The 19,264-nt window shown below is 40.6% G+C and overlaps 1 protein-coding gene across 1 annotated transcript; it reads left to right on the top strand.

The window, feature by feature from the left end:
• Nucleotides 1–9,926: 9,926 nt before the first annotated feature.
• Nucleotides 9,927–16,189, top strand: SMIM34 (small integral membrane protein 34; the record flags this gene model as incomplete). Its single annotated transcript, XM_082655354.1, is given in 4 exon segments — nucleotides 9,927–10,057; nucleotides 11,181–11,233; nucleotides 15,790–16,158; nucleotides 16,161–16,189. Coding segments are annotated over 4 exon segments (582 nt in total).
• Between the last annotated feature and the right edge of the window lie 3,075 nt (nucleotides 16,190–19,264).

Here is a 19,264-nt window from a genome sequence, read left to right as displayed (position 1 = left end):
TCTTTCTTTCTTTTCTGTTCTTTCTTTCTTTCTTTCTTTTCTGTTCTTTCTTTGTTCTTTCTTTCTTTTCTGTTCTTTCTTTGTTCTTTCTTTCTTTCTTTTCTGTTCTTTCTTTCTTTCTTTTCTTTCTTTCTTTCTTTCTTTCTTTTCTTTCTTTCTTTCTTTCTTTCTTTCTTTTCTGTTCTTTCTTTCTTTCTTTCTTTCTTTCTTTCTTTCTTTCTTTCTTTCTTTCTTTCTTTCTTTCTTTCTTTCTTTCTTTCTTTCTTTCTTTCTTTCTTTCTTTCTTTCTTTCTTTCTTTCTTCAAGGAAGCAGGTCTTAGATGTATTATTAGCGTTATCAATTTTCTGGCTTCTAAATTCTGCTCTTATCCTTTTTTAATAAACCACTCCCCACCCCCACTTTCCTTAGGATTATTTTGTTTTCCTTTTTCTAACATCTGGAATTAGGTGCTTAATTTACAATTTTAAAACAGCCTTATTGAGATATAATTTACATACCATAAAACCTACCCATTGTAAGGGTACAGTTTGACGATGTTTAGTAAATGTATACAATTGTGAACCATTACCACAATCCAGTTTCAGAACATTTCCATCAGCCTAAGAAGTCCCCTTGTTCCTGTTTGAATCAGTTCCTATTCCCACCTCTGGCCCCAGGTAACCACTGATCTGCTTTCTGTCTCTGTAATTATGCCTTTTCTAGAAATTTCATATAGATGGAACATTACAATGTGTGGTCCTATGGGTCTTGTTTCTTTCACTCAGAATAATACTTTTGAGGTTCATGCATGTTTATTGCTGAACAGTGTTCCTTCATAAGGATATACCACATTTTGGTTTTCCATTCACCTGATGATGGACGTTTGGACTATTTCCAATTTGGAGCTATTATGAAAGGTACTGATATGAATATTTATGTATATTATGTTTATGTATACATATTTATGAATATTTAGTCTTTGTGTGGACATATATTTTTGTTTGCCTTGTGTAGATACCTAGGAGTGAAACTGCAACGTCATGTAGTAGGTATATAGTTAGTTTTTTAAGAAATTGTCAAACTTTTCTAGAGTAGTTGTACCATCATCATTCTCACCAGCAATGTATGAGAGTTCCTGTTTCTCCACATCCTTGCCAACATTCAGTATGGTCCACTTTTTAAATTATAGACATTTTAGTGGGTGTATAGTGATACATCATTGTGGTTTTGATTTTCATTTCCCTAATGACTAATGGCGTTGAGCATCTTTTCATGTGCTTATCATCCATTTGTGTACCTTCTTTGGTGAAATGTCTGTTCAAATCTCTTTCTGACTTTTTATTGAGTTGTTTGTCCTCTTATCATTAAATTGTAAGACTTTGTCATATATTCTGGATGCAAGTCCTTTATCAGACGCTTGACTTGCAAATATCGCCTACCAGTCTGTTGTCTTTTCATTTTCTTAATAGTGTTTTATGAAGATCAAAAGTTTTGCATTTTGGTGAAGTCCATTTTATCAGTTTTTTTCTTTCATGAATAGTGCTTTTAAAGTTATATCTAAGAAATCTTTGCTTAATTCAACATCACAATGATTTTCTTCTATGTATTTGTCTAGAAATTTTATAGTTTTAGCTCTTACATTAAGGTTAAGCTAAATGATCCATCCTGAGTTAATGTTTGTGTATAGTGTAAGGTAAGGGTCTTAGTTCACTTTAAAAATATGAATATCTGATTGTTCCACTGCAATTTGTTGAAAAGACTGGACTTGCCCCATTTTTTTGGTAAACCTATTTTTAGTTTTTCTTCTTTACTAATGTTAGCCATATTGTATAGCAGATATGCACTGTTTTTAATTAATTTTCTAGATAACATTTTACTTTCAGTCTCGATTTTCATTTTAACTAAGAATTTTCTGAGCCTTCATTTCCAGTAGCAAGACTTATATTTTTCAATTTTTTAAATTAATTTCTGTTCTTAATAATTGTTAGTAGAGAATATTTCTACTTTAAAAAAAATGTCCTTAAGTGTCCTTTACAGCCAAATATATGATTTTTGTGTATGTGAAAATTTAATGGTTCTTGGAAAAAAAAAACTGTATTCTGTATTTTCAGGACATAGAGTTCAATATGTATATATATATATATATATATATCAAATTAGTTCTGTCTTATTAAATATATCAATTATGTATTTTGATTTCTATAACTTTACTTAAAATATCTTGTTTATTTTTTCTATTATGGGCCAAGAGGTAAATTTAAATTGCCTGCTTCTATATTTTTTCTGTCATCTTTTATTTTCAGTAAGTTTTGCTTTATGAATTTTTTTTTTTTTTTTTTTTTGCGGTACGCGGTCCTCTCAGTGTTGTGGCCTCTCCCGTTGCGGAGCGCAGGCTCAGCGGCCATGGCTCACGGGCCCAGCCGCTCCGTGGCATGTGGGATCTTCCCGGATCGGGGCACGAACCCATGTGCCCTGCATCGGCAGGCGGACTCTCAACCACTGCGCCACCAGGGAAGCCCTGCTTTATGAATTTTGATGCTGTATTATATGGTGCATAGATACTCATGATGTTATATGATCAGAGTAGATTATTAAGTGCCTCCTTTTACTTTATTTAATGCTTTATGTATTGAGTTCAACGTACATGATATTAACATGGATATTTCTGCTTTCTTTATGTTTGTATTTACTTTGTGTGTCTGTGCCCATTCTTTTTCTTTTGATATAATTAAGTGATTTAGATTAATTAATAATTGTAATCTGACTTAGAACATGCCTGGCACATAGTAAGTGCTAATTAAGAGTTTGCTGAAAATAAAAACAAACAAAGCCCTTCTGCATTTCCTGAATGCAAAGTATAATTGGCTATTGTTTGTGTTGATTTTTTTCATCTGCAATATATAGATAGGACAAATTTATTTAGTCTTGGTTTATTACCTGGTTTTAGATCATGCTTTTTGTTTTTTCTTTTTTATAAATTTTATTTATTTATTTATTGCTGCACTGGGTCTTCGTTGCTGCGTGCGGGCTTTCTCTAGTTGCAGCGAGTGGGGGTTACTCATTGTTGCGTTGTGTGGGCTTCTCATCACGGTGGCTTCTCTTGTTGCAGAGCAAGGGTTCTAGGCACATGGACTTCAGTAGTTGTAGCACGTGGGCTCAGTAGTTCCGGCTTACAGGCTCTAGAGCACAGCCTCAGTAGCTGGGGCACATGGGCTTAGTTGCTCCATGGTATGCAGGATCTTCCCTGACCAGGGCTCGAACCCATGTCCCCTGCATTGGCAGGCGGATTCTTAACCACTGTGCTACCAGGAAAGCCTGCTTTTTGTTTTCAATGCTTTTTTATTTTTCATTTTTCTTATTTGTTGTATTTTCTTTGCTTTGCATGTGTGCACCTTCTGACAATGTGAAATCTTTATAATCTGCTTCTTCCAGTAGGCTTTTTTTTTATTAATGTGAAATTCACATAACATAAAATTAACCTTTTAAATTGTACAATTCAGTGGCATCTAGTACATTCACAATATTGTGCAACCATCACCTCTATCTAGTTTCAAGGCATTTTTGTCATCCCAAAGAAAATTTCATACCCGTTAAACATTATTACCCATTCCTCCTTCTCCTAGCCCCTGGCAACCACTAATCTGCTTTCTATCTTTATGAATTTACCTTTTCTGGACATGGAATCCAGAAAATATCCACACATACAATATGTGACCTTTTATATGTCTGACTTATTTCCCTTAGCATAATGTTTTCAAGATTTTTCCATGATCTAGCATGTACCAGTACTTTATTATTTTTTTAACATCTTTATTGGAGTATAATTGCTTTACAATGTTGTGTTAGTTTCTGCTGTATAACAAAGTGAATCAGCTACATGCATACGTATATCCCCATATCTCCTCCCTCTTGCGTCTCCCTCCCACCCTCCCTATCCCACCCCTCTAGGTGGTTGCAAAGCACCCAGGTAATCTCCTTGTGCTAAGCGGCTGCTTCCCACTAGCTATCTATTTTATATTTGGTTGTGTATATATGTCAATGTTACTCTCTCACTTCGTCCCAGCTTACCCCTCCCTCTCCTCGTGTCCTCAAGTCCATTCTCTACGTCTGTGTCTTTATTCCTGTCCTGCCCCTAGGTTCATCAGGACCATTTTTTTTTTAGATTCCATATATATGTGTTAGCATACAGTATTTGTCTTTCTCTTTCTGACTTACTTCACTCTGTATGACAGACTCTAGGTCCATCCACCTCACTACAAATAACTGAGCTTCATTTCTCTCTATGGCTGAGTAATATTCCATTGTGCCACACAACAACAATATATGTGCCACACCTTCTTTATCCATTCATCTGTCAACGGACACTTAGGTTGCTTCCATGTCCTGGCTGTTGTAAACAGTGCTGCAATGAACATTGTGGTACATGACTCTTCGAATTATGGTTTTCTCAGGGTATATGCCCAGTAGTGGGATTGCTGGGTCATATGGTAGTTCTATTTTTAGCTTTTTAAGGAACCTCCATACTGTTATCCATAGTGGCTGTATCAATTTACATTCCCACAAACAGTGCAAGTGGGTTCCTTTTTCTCCACACCCTCTCCAACATTTCTTGTTTGTAGATTTTTTGATGATGGCCATTCTGATCAGTGTGAGGTGATACCTCATTGTAGTTTTGATTTGCATTTCTCTAATGATTAGTGATGCTGAGCATCTTTTCATGTGTTTGTTGGCAATCTGTATATCTTCTTTGGAGAAATGTCTTTTTAGTTCTTTTGCCCATTTTTGGATTGTTATTTTTTTAACATCTTTATTGGAGTATAATTGCTTTACAATGGTGTGTTAGTTTCTGCTTTCACAAAGTGAATCAGCTATACATATACATATATACCCATATATCCTCCCTCTTGCATCTCCCTCCCACCCTCCCTATCCCACCCCTCTTTGTTTGTTTTTTTGATATTGAGCTGCATGAGCTGTTTGTATACTTTGGAGATTAATCCTTTGTCAGTTGTTTCACTTGCAAATATTTTCTCCTATTCTGAGGGTTGTCTTTTCATCTTCTTTATAGTTTCCTTTGCTGTGCAAAAGCTTTTAAGTTTCATTAGGTCCCATTTGTTCATTTTTGTTTTTATTTCCTTTTCTCTAGGAGGTGGGTCAAAAAGGATCTTGCTGTGATTTATGTCATAGGGTGTTCTGCTTATGTTTTCCTCTAAGAGTTTTATAGTGTCTGTCCTTACATTTAGGTCTTTAATCCATTTTGAGTTTATTTTTGTGTATGGTGTTATGAAGTGTTCTAATTTCATTCTTTTTCATGTAGCTGTGCAGTTTTCCCAGTACCACTTATTGAAGAGGCTGTCTTTTCTCCATTGTATACTTTTGCCTCCTTTATCAAAGATAAGGTGACCATAGGTGTGTGGGTTTATCTCTGGGCTTTCTATCCTGTCCCGTTGATCCATATTTCTGTTTTTGTGCCAGTACCATACTGTCTTGATTACTGTAGCTTTGTAGTATAGTCTATCAGTGCTTTATTCCTCTTTAAGGCTAAATAATATTACATTGTATATAGAGACCACATGTTGTTTATCCATTCATCCACTGGTGGACATATGGGTTGTTTCCACCTTTTGGCTATTTGAGTAGTGCTGCTGTATGCATTCATGTATGAGTGTTTGTTATATACATAGGAGTGGAGTTGGTGGATAGCATGGTAATTTTATGATTAACTTTTTGAGGAACCAATACACTCTTTTCTACAGTGGATGTGGATGCAGCATTTTACATTCTTACTAGCAGTGTTTAAGGGTTCCAATTTCTCCATATTCTCACCAACACATGATCATTTCCTTTTTTTTCTTGTGAAGTTATATCTCATTGTGGCTTTGATTTGCATTTCTTTAATTACTAATGCTGTTGAGCATCTTTTCATGTGCCTGTTGGCAATTTGTTCCACTGGTTATTTTTAAACATACTTTTTATAATGTGGTTAATCCTGTTTCTTGAACAATATCCATTAATTATCTAATATGGATAAAAATAAAATTAGAATACTACTAATTGTCCTGCCTATCTTGACCACCTTTTCTGATGATTTTTTCTAAAGAAGTTTCTCCTCCTCTACCTCTTTGTTCCCTATTTCAGCATCTTATTTCTTTCCTTTATGGTGTGAAGTCCAGTTTTTATTAGTTTATTGTTTGCTTATATGTTTTTTTCTCTCTTCCCACTAGATATAAGCTCCTTGAGGGCTGGGAATCTGTCTTGTCATCATTGTACCTCCAGCATTTACCTAGTACAGTGTCTGACTGGCATATAGTAGGTCCTTAATAAACATTTTTTGAATGTATGTTTGAATGAATGGACCAAAACTAGTCCAATTTGATAAACAATGACTCCCTATATGATAATCATGATAATGATAGATACAAGTACTTATATTTATATGCAACTATATTAGTGTCCAAGCACCATGTCAATAAATTGCCACTGACTTTGTGGCAGAAATTAATCTCTCACAATTCTGGGGGCCAGAAATCCAGAATCAGGGTATCAGCAGGGCCACACATGCTTTGCAGGCTCAAGAGAGGAATTCTTTCTCCTTGCTTCCAGCTTCTAGCGGTTACAAGCATTCCTTGGCTTGTGGCAGCTTCACTCCAATCTGCTCTGCCCTCACACAGCCTTCTTCCCTGTGTCTTTGTGTGTCTTCTCCTTTCTTGTCTCTTATCAGGATACTCCTAATTGGATTTGCAATCTATTTTAATCCAGGATGATTGAGATCCTTACCTTAATTTCATCCACAAAGGCCATTATTCCAAATAAGGTCACATGCTGAAATTCCAGGTGAACCTATCTTTTGAGGGAACACTGTCTTAGTCTGTTTGGGCTGCCATAACAAAATACCATAGTCTGGGTGGTTTAAACAACAGAAACGTATTTGTCATAGTTGGGGGCTGGTAAGTCTAAGTTCAAGGTGCCAGTAGATTCAGTGTCTGGTAAGAGCTCTCTTCCTTGCTTGCAGGTGTCTGCCTTCCTGATGTGTCCTCACATGGTGGAGAGAAAAGGAGGGAAGCAAGTTCTCTGATGTCTTTTCTTATAAGGGCACTCATCCTATCATGAGGGCCCCACCCTCATGACCTCATCTAGACCAAATTACCTCCCAAAGCCCGACCTCCAAAAACTATCACACTGGGGGTTAAGGGCTTCAACAAATGAATTTTGAGCAGACACAATTCAGTTCATAGCAGACATCATTCAACCTACTGCATGAGCTAATCAAGCTCTGTTTTTTCTGAATGTCTCTTGAATCCATCACTTCTCTCCAGCATTACTCCCACTAACCTCTTACCTGGATTAAGCCCATAGCTGCCTGACTGGTTTCTCTGCCTCCAGTCCTGTCCCTCTTCAACCCATACTCTACAATGCAGTCTGTGTGATCTAGGACAGGTGACTTTTGTCTTTTTCTGAGCACGTGCTATAGACTGGTTTAATTACTGGACCCCATCCCAATTCTGACTGCCCACAGTAGATGCCTGACTCAGTCTGGCCAATCAGAACCATTCCCTGGGATATCCCTGGCTAAACAGGGAGAAAACTACCCCCTTTCCCATCTGGTGGTGAAACTATTTGGGTGTAAGTCTGAGCACCACATGCCACAATACATGGAGAGAGGCTGAGAAGGAAGACAGAAATGGACCTTCCTCCCTGCATTAGCCCTGTAAGCCAGCTCTATCCCACCCTCTCTCTTGCTTGCTTGAACCCATAAAATCTCCCTTTCTTCTAACTCTTGTTTAAATTTGGCTCTGCATCCCAGAGCAAGGGATCCATCATTACAGACAAGACTCATGGGACATAATAGTAACACACCTTTGTGCTCCCACTTCTTTAATTCTGCTCTGTGGGCTCTACACAGTGTGGAGTTTGAGCTCCCCTGCCCTACAGTCAGGTTGGGGAATCTGAATTCGGTAATTAAGATCATGCAGTCTCATGTCATAATCAAAATTCTGAGCTCAATCTCAGGTTGAAGCTCCCCCGTCTCCAGCTCAGGCTGCAGGGGCAGGAGAACTGCAGGGGGACAGTGGGGGCAGCCTTCCTCCTTCTTCCTTCCTTCCTTCTTCCTTCCTCCAGCCACTGCTCTTCTGCTTTACTCCCGCCTTGTTACTGTGGTGTCTGACCTCCCCAGGACTGAAGTAAGGGGACCAGAGAGGGAGCAGAACAGTCTTATTTGTCAGTTCTGTGGTGTGAACTAGCAACAGGCAGGTGTTTAGAGCTAACGCCTTCTCTTGTGGGTTCATTTCTTCAGTCTTTGAAGACTTGCTCATCCTCATCTGACAGACTGTGCAAGGCCAGTGTTCAACAGCGGCCCCATGTGGCAGCTGGAGGCAACAGCAGCAGAGGATTATTCAGACTCTAGTCCTCTGGGCTTGGCTGAGGAAGCCAGGCTGCCCTCCGACCCTACTCTGGACAAAGTTCCTGGGAGTCCTGGTCAACCTGGGAGGCCTTAAGAGGGAAATAAATATAAAATTTCCTATGAATCAGACAACCAAGGGCTCAAGTAATTAATTGGGAGAAGAAATGAGGTGTGACTGTATTTGCCCCTTGGAGTCCTTCATGTCATCACAATTTATTATCCTTTGTTTACAGCAGAAGTTCAGGTCAGGGAAGTGACTTGACCACAGTCCCTCAATTAATAAGTGAGAAAGCCCCTACTAGAACCTGGGTCCTCCAATTGCAAAGGCTCTGAGCTTTCCTCTGTAACTCCCTGGCGACAGCAGAGAAGAGTAATGTCCCTAAGGGCTGGAAGACGATGCTGAAGGTGAAAGGAAGGGCAGGAGTGACATATAAGTTAGAGACTTTTTAAATATGAAAAACATCTTTTAAAAGTCCTCTGGGAGGTTGTACCCCCTGCAAAGGCAGAAACACCTGGAATCTGTGTTCTTGGCCGTACGACTCCTGGACATCAGCTTTAATGTCCTTTCACAGGGCAGGGTGTCAGACTTGGTTGGTGGGGTCTTCCTCCCACACCCAGAAAATACTTCTTAGAAAGAAGGTCAAGTGTGGATATAGGCATTTATTTATTGACATTTAAAAAAATACCATTTCTGGCCCCATGAAATGCAAAAGCACTTGTTTCTTTTCTTTTTTTCTCTGTTTTGGAATGTCAAATCCATATCACTGCCACCTTGGTTCCCAATTTAGCCATTCTCTAAGCTGACTGGCTCTTCAGTAACAAAAAAAAGCCATGGCCCCCTGGGAGAGTTCAGGTTCTAAAGTCAAAGGAGCCAGAGGGTATTGGGGCCCTTCCTCCCAGAGGAAGGAGAATATTTGCCCCAGCTCAGTCAACTATTTACTGGGTGAGTGGCTTTCCTTGACTGCCTTGAGGTTGGTATTTGTCTAGACTGAACCAGAAGGCCAGAGGAGACATACATAAGTGGGAAGGAAATTCTTGGCCCACATGGTGGTACATTTTGCTGTTATGTAAGCATTCAGGAATGACAAGTAGTTGGCATCACCCACACTGCATAAGAAGGCAGGTAGCTGCCCAGCCCCTGTGACCATAATCTTGACCATCCCCACCCCAGGGCACTTTTCCTTAGATGGTATCATGTGGCCACAGCCATGACAGCATATAGAACCCTTTTTAAAAACAGCATTTGTATTTTTCTAGGTAAGCCTTCAACTTTATTTTCCCATCCCCTATCGGGGCTTTCCATGTTGAACAGCAAGGCGAGGTTTGCAATAGAGTAGAACATACATGCAGAAAAGTGAACACAATTCTAGGACGTGCCCCAAGTTGAACAAAGCCCTGAAACAGGACATGACCAGCACCCTAGAGCCCCCCTCCTGCCTCCTCTAGTCACCCTCAGCTGTAACGTACCTATTACCTTGACTTGTAACATAACAGTTTAATTTCAGCCAACAGGGAGGGTTTCAAGGTCATGGATATGTCTCAGCAATGACAGTCTACAAGTCAACCTGTAGGACAAGCAGTCCGGAGAATTCATGGGACTCTGGGTCCAGCTTGAAGGTGACATTCGCGGTGTGGAAGGAGAAGGCCTTTGGCACCTACAAGCTGTATGACATTGGGTAAGTCTCTTCTCTGAGCCTGAAAGAGCGTTCCCCTCTTTAACTGGGAATGATAGTCCCGCCTTGCAGGAATTCTAAGAGGCGGAATCCAGGAGGAAAACACCTGGCACAGAGCTATTTCCTAATGTCAGTGCTCCCGTGGTGGTATGGATGAGACCAAAGGCCCCCTTTCCTTACATCTCCCCTATTTTTCTGGAGCTTATCCCTCCCAACAACCCACACTGACATCCTGTGGAACTAAATGCCGAAAAGTTCTGACTTCACAGATGACACACGCTCCAAAGCCTGCACCTCTTGGGCGCCAGCTGCCCAGGCGTGTTCTCCCTCTCCCGAGGTGGCCAGTGCTGGCAGCCTTCCTGTTCAGACACCCTCACAAGGAGCAGCTCTTCCCTACACCCCAGGCTTCCTCCCTGTCTCCCTGGGATCAGAGGACACTGACCCTGCTGCTCCTCCAAGTTGCAGGGGAGGAAACTGCAGGAAGGGTGGGGACTTGCCCAGGGTTACGCAACAAGGACAAATTGGGGACTAGAGCCCTGACTCCCAGCCCTCCTCACTGCCATTTGCCCCCCTTTAAAAATTTTTTTTTATTTATTGGCTGCATTGGGACTTCGTTGCAGTGCGCGGTCTTCTCATTGTGGTGGCCTCTCCTGTTGCAGAGCATGGGCTCTAGGTGCGCAGGCTCAGTAGTTGTGGCGCACGGGCTTAGTTGCTCCGCGGCATGTGGGATCTTCCCGGACCAGAGCTCGAACCCGTGTCCCCTGCATCGGCAGGCGGATTCTTAACCACTGCGCCACCAGGGAAGTTCCCATTTGCCCTTTATCATGAAGGATCTCCAATCTGCCCCTTCTCACCTCTCATGGTGGTTGTTGGGAATCCCTGTCTCTGTGGCAGAGCCAGAGGTACCAGGGTCCAGCCATCCCACAGCAAGAGACAGCAAGAGCCTAGATAGAGCTTTGACAAAGATTTACATTTAATGAATGGGTGTGTTTAACACTGTTAAACTTCTTTATATTCATAAAGAATACACAGTGAGCATTGTCCCTCGCACACCTGCCCTCCATCTACCCAGTTCTCGCCCCCCACAGGTTCCTCTTGCTCTTACTTTCTCGGGCATCCTTTTAAGGGGCTCTTCAATGCCTATACGAGCAAAATCAGATCTGGATGATTACATAGATGGTAACATACTCTCTTCTTTGCTGTTTCCATTTAACAAAACATCTTGGAGATCTTTACACGTCAGTACACAAATAGCTTCCTCATTGTTTCATAGCCGGGTAGTATTCCATTGTGTACCTATATTATATTATTGAAATACAATCCACATCCCATGAATGAGACATTCATTTTTACCTCGTGGATACTAGTGCTATAGAGTTCACTGTTGTACACAGTCTGTGTTCTATTTGTTAAGAAAACCACAGCATCATTGCATAATTCTTGACGGTAATAAATTTGAATAATCAGATTTCTTACAAAAAAATTCACCCACTAAAAGTCTATGATTCAATGGATTTTAGTATGTTCACAAATATCACCAAATCAATTGCAGAATACTTTAATCATTCCCCAAATAAACCCTGTATCCCTTAGTTATCACCCCTTAGTCCCCTACCCCAACCTTAGGCAACCACTAATCTACTTTCTGCCTTTATAGACTTGTCTATTCTTGACCTTTCATATGAATAGAATCATACATGTTGTCCTTTGTAACTGGCTTCTTTCACTTAGCATAATGCTTCCAAGGTTCATCTATGTTGTAGCATGTATCAGTACTTTATTCCTTTTTATTCCCAAATAACATTCCATTATATGGGTAGACCACATTTTACTTATCTGTTCATCAGTTGATGGACATTTGGATAGTTTCCACTTTTTTGCTATTATGAATCATGTTGCTATGAACATTCATATACAAGTCTTTGTCTAGATATTCGATTGCATTTCTCCTGGGTATATACCTAGGAGTGGAATTCCTGAATCATATGGCCTATTTTAAAATTTACTTATCTAGTCCCTCATTGATGGAAACTTGATCAAATTACATCTTAAAAGCCAGCGAGCCTCATGAGTTAGGCAGGTCAGGGCCACATTAGTGAGGATTCAGAGAACAATGGCTGCATCACAGAACCGGCCCAAGTCTTCCGACCTTTTCTCCCGGCATTCCCTTGTCTCCCGGACTCTTCTTCTCACCCGTTCTAGTTAAATCTGCTTTGATTCCAATGTGGCCTGGGATTCAGGGGTGTGGGAAAGAGAAGCCCCGTTCCTCACAGCCTGACCCATGAGCCCATCGCCCACTTATCTCTGAGGGGGACCCAGCTCCCTCAGCTGTGTCTGCCTGCACAGGCTCCTTCCTGTCTGGGTTTCCTCTTCCGGGACAGTCCTAGAGGAAGCTGGTGACTGACTCTTGACCATGGGGTTTCCTGGCCCTGTGACAACGGGTCTCTGCCACACCTGACAGTCAGCCACACCTGCAACAGGTTCCGAACAGGGAATTTCAGGAACCCTCCAGGCTGTAAGCCAGCCTCGGAGAGCTTCCGGCCACCACTGTCCTGGATGGGACCTGCAAGAGCTGGAGGCTCCTTGGTACCAGCATGTTTTTAAACAACTCTTGTGCTTTGGATCTCCTCAGCAAGCCAAAGCCAGGAAGTGCTTTCTCTTCTGAGCCAACAGATGACAGATCGACTTCGATCCTCTGATTAATTGAAGGAGAGAAAATGAGTCCAGTTTCTCTCTGCTCAGTTTCTACTTGGTGCCGCCCTAAGATTCTTTGGGTGTCTCGTTGCTATCTGCTCTTGAACCTCAGTGCAGCCTGACTTCAGTAGGACTGTGGTCGTTTGCAAAAAGAACTTATTCTCTTTCAATGGCAGCGGCTTATACTTGCCTTCTTAAGAGTCAAGGAAAAGACCACCTCATGGAACGTGAGTATTCTGCTCTGACGCAAGGATGAGCAGTTCTGGAATTTCTTATATATGTCACATTATTAATTTATAAGTGCAAAACAGCACAGATGAAAAAAGCTTTGTCTTTTCTATAGGATATAGAAGATACCATCTAACTTATACATCTAAAAAGAAAGGTAAAGAACAATGTACCGCAATAATTAAAATACTGAGTTTCTTTCATGTGGAAAATGGACTGGCTTTCAAATAATTTAATGTTCTGTAGTTCTTAGTTGGGTATATTTTATATGTATTTGCACATATTACATCATTCTATAACAATCCACAGAAAGGTCTATAAGTTTATACATGCGTTCCAGGTTTAAACAAGTTCTCCTGCCCTAATTAAAGTTTGTGAGGTTCTTGTTGGGTTGATTTGTTTTTCAATAATTATGGGAACATTTTCCCTTTCCTTATTTAAGTTCTCAAACGATTCTATCAACAGCGGTAAAAAATCCCAGATCACTGTACTGTTTCTTATGAGTGACAAATTTTATATAATGAAATCTGTTAATTTGGGCTGTGTCACATGTGGTTGTACAGTTATTTTTAAATGGTTTCTCCCTTAATCTCAAAGTAATAAATTATTCATTCGACAATTAACTATAATAAAACTACTGGTCTCTCTGAGCCTTGCATTAGCAAAATGAATTAACAACAAGTGAATATCAAATAGAAAGCACTTATGGAGCACCTTTGGTCTACCCAGCTGGTGATGCGATTTAGCCTATGACATGTCTGGATACATCTGTGTTTACATAGAGCAAGAAATGAGAATTTGAACCTATAAAACAGCTGGAAAATGTCTCACAGTACTACTTCTCTGATTTTTATCATTTCATTTTCACTGGCTCTCCTAGTACAGAAAACAGTTTTGAGTTAAACAGCAATTAAGATCTTAATCTTCTGGTCTTGGAAGGGCACACAGTGTCTTTACCCAGGGGCACTTCACCAAGGAGATCAGGAAAGTGCCCACTTGTACTCTTCCATTTTTAAATTAATTTCTTTTTGAAAATAAATACACATTCCCAGAGATATTTTACATGTATATAAGCTTCAAGCAAATAACATACCCTCCTTTATACATAGGATCGTATCAGCTATATCACTATGCACTTTTTTATTTGTTAAGATTTAGTACCAAGAAAATTCTTTGTTACTTTTTATGGCTGCATAGTATTCCACTGCATGGATGCCTCAAAATGGATTAAACCATCTTCTAATTGATGCTATTCAGGCTGTTCTTAAGCATTAGTCATCACAAGCAATGCTGCAATGACTAATCTTAAACATGCATTGTTTTGGACACGTTCCAGCATATTTTTAGGATAAATTCCTACAGGTAGAATTGCTATGTCAAAGGTACATGCATTTGTAATGTCAATAGACCTTGTCAATCTGCCTTCCATATTGGTTGTATAAATTTACACTCTCACCAGCAATTAAGCAAGGTCCTGACAACCCTGCAGACATATCCAGTGTATTCTGAGACATCATGAGTTTGCAAACCTGATAGATAACAAAATGTTATCTTGCTGCAATTTTAATTTGCATTTCTCCTATTATGAGTGATACTGAGAAGCTTTTCTTATGTTTAAGGTCCATTTCTTTTTCCGACCTAATTGCCCATATCCTTTGCATATTTTCTACTGGGGTTTTGGATTTTTCTTATAGAACTGAAGCTTATTAAGAAGTTTAGTGGCATAAATTTCCATTTTTCTCTGGTTTGTCATTTGTCTTCTGGTTTTATAGTACACAATCACTGTAAAATTTTCTAGGTAGTTGAATTTAGCATTTTCTCTCTTTCTTCCTTCCTTTTTTTCCACCTCTGAATTTTTGTGTTTCGCTGAGAAAGGGATATCCCACTCTGACATGATAAGGGAGAAAAAAATCTACCATGTTATTTTCTAGTACTTTAAAGTATTTCTTTTTTTAATGTTAAAATCTTTGATTTATCTGGACAGTTTTGGGGCATGAGGTGAGAGATGTGAACTCACTGCTATCTTGTTTTAATGCTACTTATTGAATAATCCATCTTTTTCTTCCTGATCAGAAATACCCCTTTGTTATCTACCAAATTCCAATTCCAACTCTACTGATGTTGTTACTCTGTTCCATTGGTCTTCCTGTCTATGTATTATGTCACACTGTTTTAGCTATTGTAGTTTTATAGGGAGACATTTTAGGGAAAGCAGTACTTGGTTCTGAAGAGCCCCTCATGCCCTTTGCAAAGCCCAGTAAGCCCCACCTGGGCTGTGGGCAAATAAAGCACTCATTCATTCAAAAAATAGTAAACATTTTTCTGGCTGGCTAGGTTTAAATTTCTGGCTAAACTAATTTCCACTCATCACTCTTCCAGTGTTTTCCTAATTAGGAAAACTTTTTCAGTATGCAGAGTTTGTCTATTTCACAAAGAAATCCTACTGATCTTTTAAGTGCAATTATGTTAGTTTTGTAGATGATCTTAGGGACAATTGACATCTTTATGATGCATTTCCTATTCAAGAATTTGGTGTTTTGAACTCTCTTGATTGTTAAAAATATATTGACATGGGAGTTACTCAGTTTTCCTGGGTCTCCCCCATGTATACATGTTATTAAACTTTTGTGTGATTTTCTCTTGTCTAAAAGGAATATATTGACACGTATGTTGTTAGGCTTCTGCCCATTGAACAGAGAAAGCCTCTTTCAGCAGTCCCATTTTCCCACCGATGTAAAGACACTGCTATTGGCTTGGCCAGGCAAACTTTAGCCCAGAATGCTGGGTCTCATCTGGACCTCTCTGTTTCTCAGGGGATCAGGGAGCCCCCAACCAGACCCAGGCCAGCCCTGTCCTGGGGCACCTGCTGAGGGACCATTTGGAGGGAAGGAACAGCACCAACTCCACCAGGGCCCTGAAGCTTCCAGACGGGACCAGTGCCGCCTGGTATATCCTCATCATCATTGGCATCTACGGAGTGATTTTCCTCTTCCGACTGGCCAGCAACATCCTCAGAAAGAACGATAAATCCTTGGAAGATATTTATCACTCAAACTTGACCTCTGAACTCAAGAAGAAAGGGCTCCAGAGCAAGGCAGCCAAATGCTCTTCACTGCCCGTTAGCAACGGAGCTGTCCTGCAGCCCAACCAGGCCAGCCTGGGGATAATGTGTGGAAACAGCAGCCCCACACCGAAATCCAAGGAATCCCTTGAAAGTCTAGGCAAGCAGGCCTCCGTAGAAAAGGCCCAAACTTCTTGCTTTGGGGAGCACCTTTGGATTTAAATGGAACCTTGAGAGAGGGGTCGAGCCCTTGAGTCGGGCTGGAATAGCATCACTGAGCCACTGGTGGATGGGGGTGTGACCAAAAGCCAGCATCCTGTTTCCTTCTCAGGCTTTCTGGTGCTTTGAGATGAGCAGGGGTAGTGGCTTCCAGCCCAACTCAACCTTCACTGGAAAAGCTTGTGCTCCAGGAAAGGGCATGGGACATCCAATGTTCTTAGAGTAATCTGGGAAACTCTTGGTGTATATGTGAAGGTGGCCTCTTGTCATGGAAAGAAGGCTGAATTTGGAGTCAAATCCTTTGGATGAAAATTCAACTTCTAGAGGGTCACATGAACTTTGAGTGGCTAGTGGCTCATCTGGAACATGTGAGGGTTGGGATATATGGTCCCAGAGGGCCATTCGTTCTAAAAACTCTGGAATATCGAACCAAAGTTGTCAGTATCAACATCTTCATTTTCAGAAGTTCTTCATTTTCATTGAGAGGGTGTGGACCATTGAAAAAAAGCATTAGTTTTGCAGTCAGAAGAACCAGACTCTAGTCTGAGTTTGACTATTGACCACTTTGTTGTCCTTGCACACATCACTTCACCCCTCTGGACCTTAGTTTCCTTACAGATAAAGTGAGGATAGTGATGCCAGTTTTCTGCCAACCTTACAAAGTAGATAAGAGCTAATGAGATCATGCATATGAATGTATTTTGGAAAGTAAAATAAATATGTAAATATAAGCCCTGTTGTGGTGGTGGTGATAATGGTTGATGGCTGGTGTTGATGATGGTGGTGTTGGTGTTTGATGGTTGATGTTGATGTTGTTGATATTGGTTGATGTTGATGGTGGTGGTGGTTGATGTTGATGGTGGTTGATGTTTATGGTGGTGGTGGTTGATGTTGATGGTGTTGGTGTTATTTGATATTGATGGTGGTGGTGGTGGTTGATGTTGATGTTGATGGTGGTGGTTGATGTTGGTGGTGTTAGTTGATGTTGATGGTGGTGGTGGTTGATGTTGATGGTGTTGGTGGTGGTTGATGCTAATGGTGGTGGTGGTGGTGGTTGATGTTGATGTTGGTGGTGTTGGTTGATTTTGATGGTGGTGGTGGTTGATGTTGGTGGTGGTGGTTGATGTTGATGGTCGTGGTGGTGATGCTATTGTGGATCAGGAAATGACTAGTCTACTGGTAATAGCTATAAGTAATGGTTGTATTACCTTATTCTACAGGAGAACCCATCTGCATAACAGTTGATGTCCTGTGCTCTGAATCAAGTCCATGAAATTCAAGTTGTATATGTAGACAAAACAGTCACTTTTAGATTTTGTTACCTTAGACATCAAACGATTCATTCAAATGTTTTACAAATATCTGTTACTTATATTCTTGTCTCTGCTTCAAAAAGAAATAAGATCTTGGGCTTCCCTGGTGGTGCAGTGGTTAAGAATCCGCCTGCCAATTCAGGGGACATGGGTTCGAGCCCTGGTCTGGGAAGATCCCACATGCCGCGGAGCAACTAAGACCGTGCGCCACAACTACTGAGCCTGTGCCCTAGAGCCCATGTGCTATGACTACTGAAGCCCGCACACCTAGAGCCCACGCTCCACAACAAGAGAAGCCAGTGCAATGAGAAGCCCGCACACAGCAACTAAGAGTAGCCCCGGCTCGCCCCAACTAGAAAAAGCCTGCGTGCAGCAATGAAGACCCAACGCAGCCAAAAAAAAAAAGGATGTGGTGTGTTTGTATGTGTGTAAAAAAAAAAAAGAGAGAGAAATAGGATCTTGCCTAACAGACTGATTAATTTAGAGAGATTGTGATTAACTGAATTTCTACAAGTGGCTTTCAGTAGGCAAAGAGAAAAATATATTTTATACCAACTTCTGTGAAGTTTATCTAGTTTCGCTTTTGGAGGGGTCCCCTGGACTACAAATAAAATGTATTTCCCTGTCTTCAGACAGTGGTCAGCAACTAGCCCCAATGATTTAATAAAGGTTAGAATTAAATGCCAAGCTTTTTTTTTTTTTTTTTGAGAGGATGAGATAGACTTCCAACTATTTTTCTTTTTTTCATATTTTCCACATCATCATCTCACAGGCTCTCCAGCAAAAGTGTTTATACAGTTAGGGCTGGGCTTCATCCATATATTTGAGATGCTTACAGGGCAGCATAAAACAGCAGACACAAAGATAGATAAAAATGTAATCCACAGTGAATGGGAATGCAGAATGCACTAAAATGGGAGCAAAACGTCAGAACTTAAATGAATTTGAAGACAAAATACACACTTTCTTGTTGGTTGCTTCCTCATTATGCATTTTTCTCTTCCTTAATCCAACACCCCCTAATTTGCATTTGGGAATCCATATGGCTCTAAGAAAGCTGAAACTACTCCCAGTGCAAGGCTGAAATAAGAGACCTAGGTTAATCTAATCAGTGCATCCTATCTCCAGCTTCACTGACTGGGGCCAAGCTGGACCCATGACCTAAGTAAGCCTTAGAGTGACAGGAAGGACTTCCATGGGGACTTCTGGAACACAGATGCCCTCTCTTGTGCTGGATGGTGTTAAACACAGATCTGAGTCTGGAATTGCTGGAGCCATTTTTTCACCATGAGAAAAGCCAGTTTGAGGGCAAAAGCCAACATAAAGAGGAGAACTGAGAAAATTACAGAGGCTAGAGTCCTGATCAGACTGTGCCCAAAGACTTAATTTCCCACCGGAATGTTTTAGTTTATGGGCCAGTAAATTCCCTTTAGTAAGTCCTTTGGAGGTAGGCTTTCTGTCCCCCTCAACCAAAAATATCCTCAATGATACCACTGGAGAAATAATTTCCTGGAGGAAGTGGGCCTTGGAGTGGAATTTGATAAAAAAAAAAAAAAGGCAATGTGATGTGGTAAGGTGGGATCATTTCTTTCACAAAGATTTTTATAGGATTTTGTGTTTATAGGAAAAACACAGATTTGGTAAGCTTATGTCAGCTCAATAGTCACTTGCAAGATTTCTCGTAACTTGACCTCT

This window comes from Grampus griseus (genome assembly GCF_964374135.1).
Source record: "Grampus griseus genome assembly, chromosome: 5".
Classification (NCBI taxonomy): Eukaryota; Metazoa; Chordata; class Mammalia; order Artiodactyla; family Delphinidae; genus Grampus; species Grampus griseus.
Note: the sequence above shows the minus strand (reverse complement) of the source record. Positions and strands in the feature narration are given on the sequence as shown.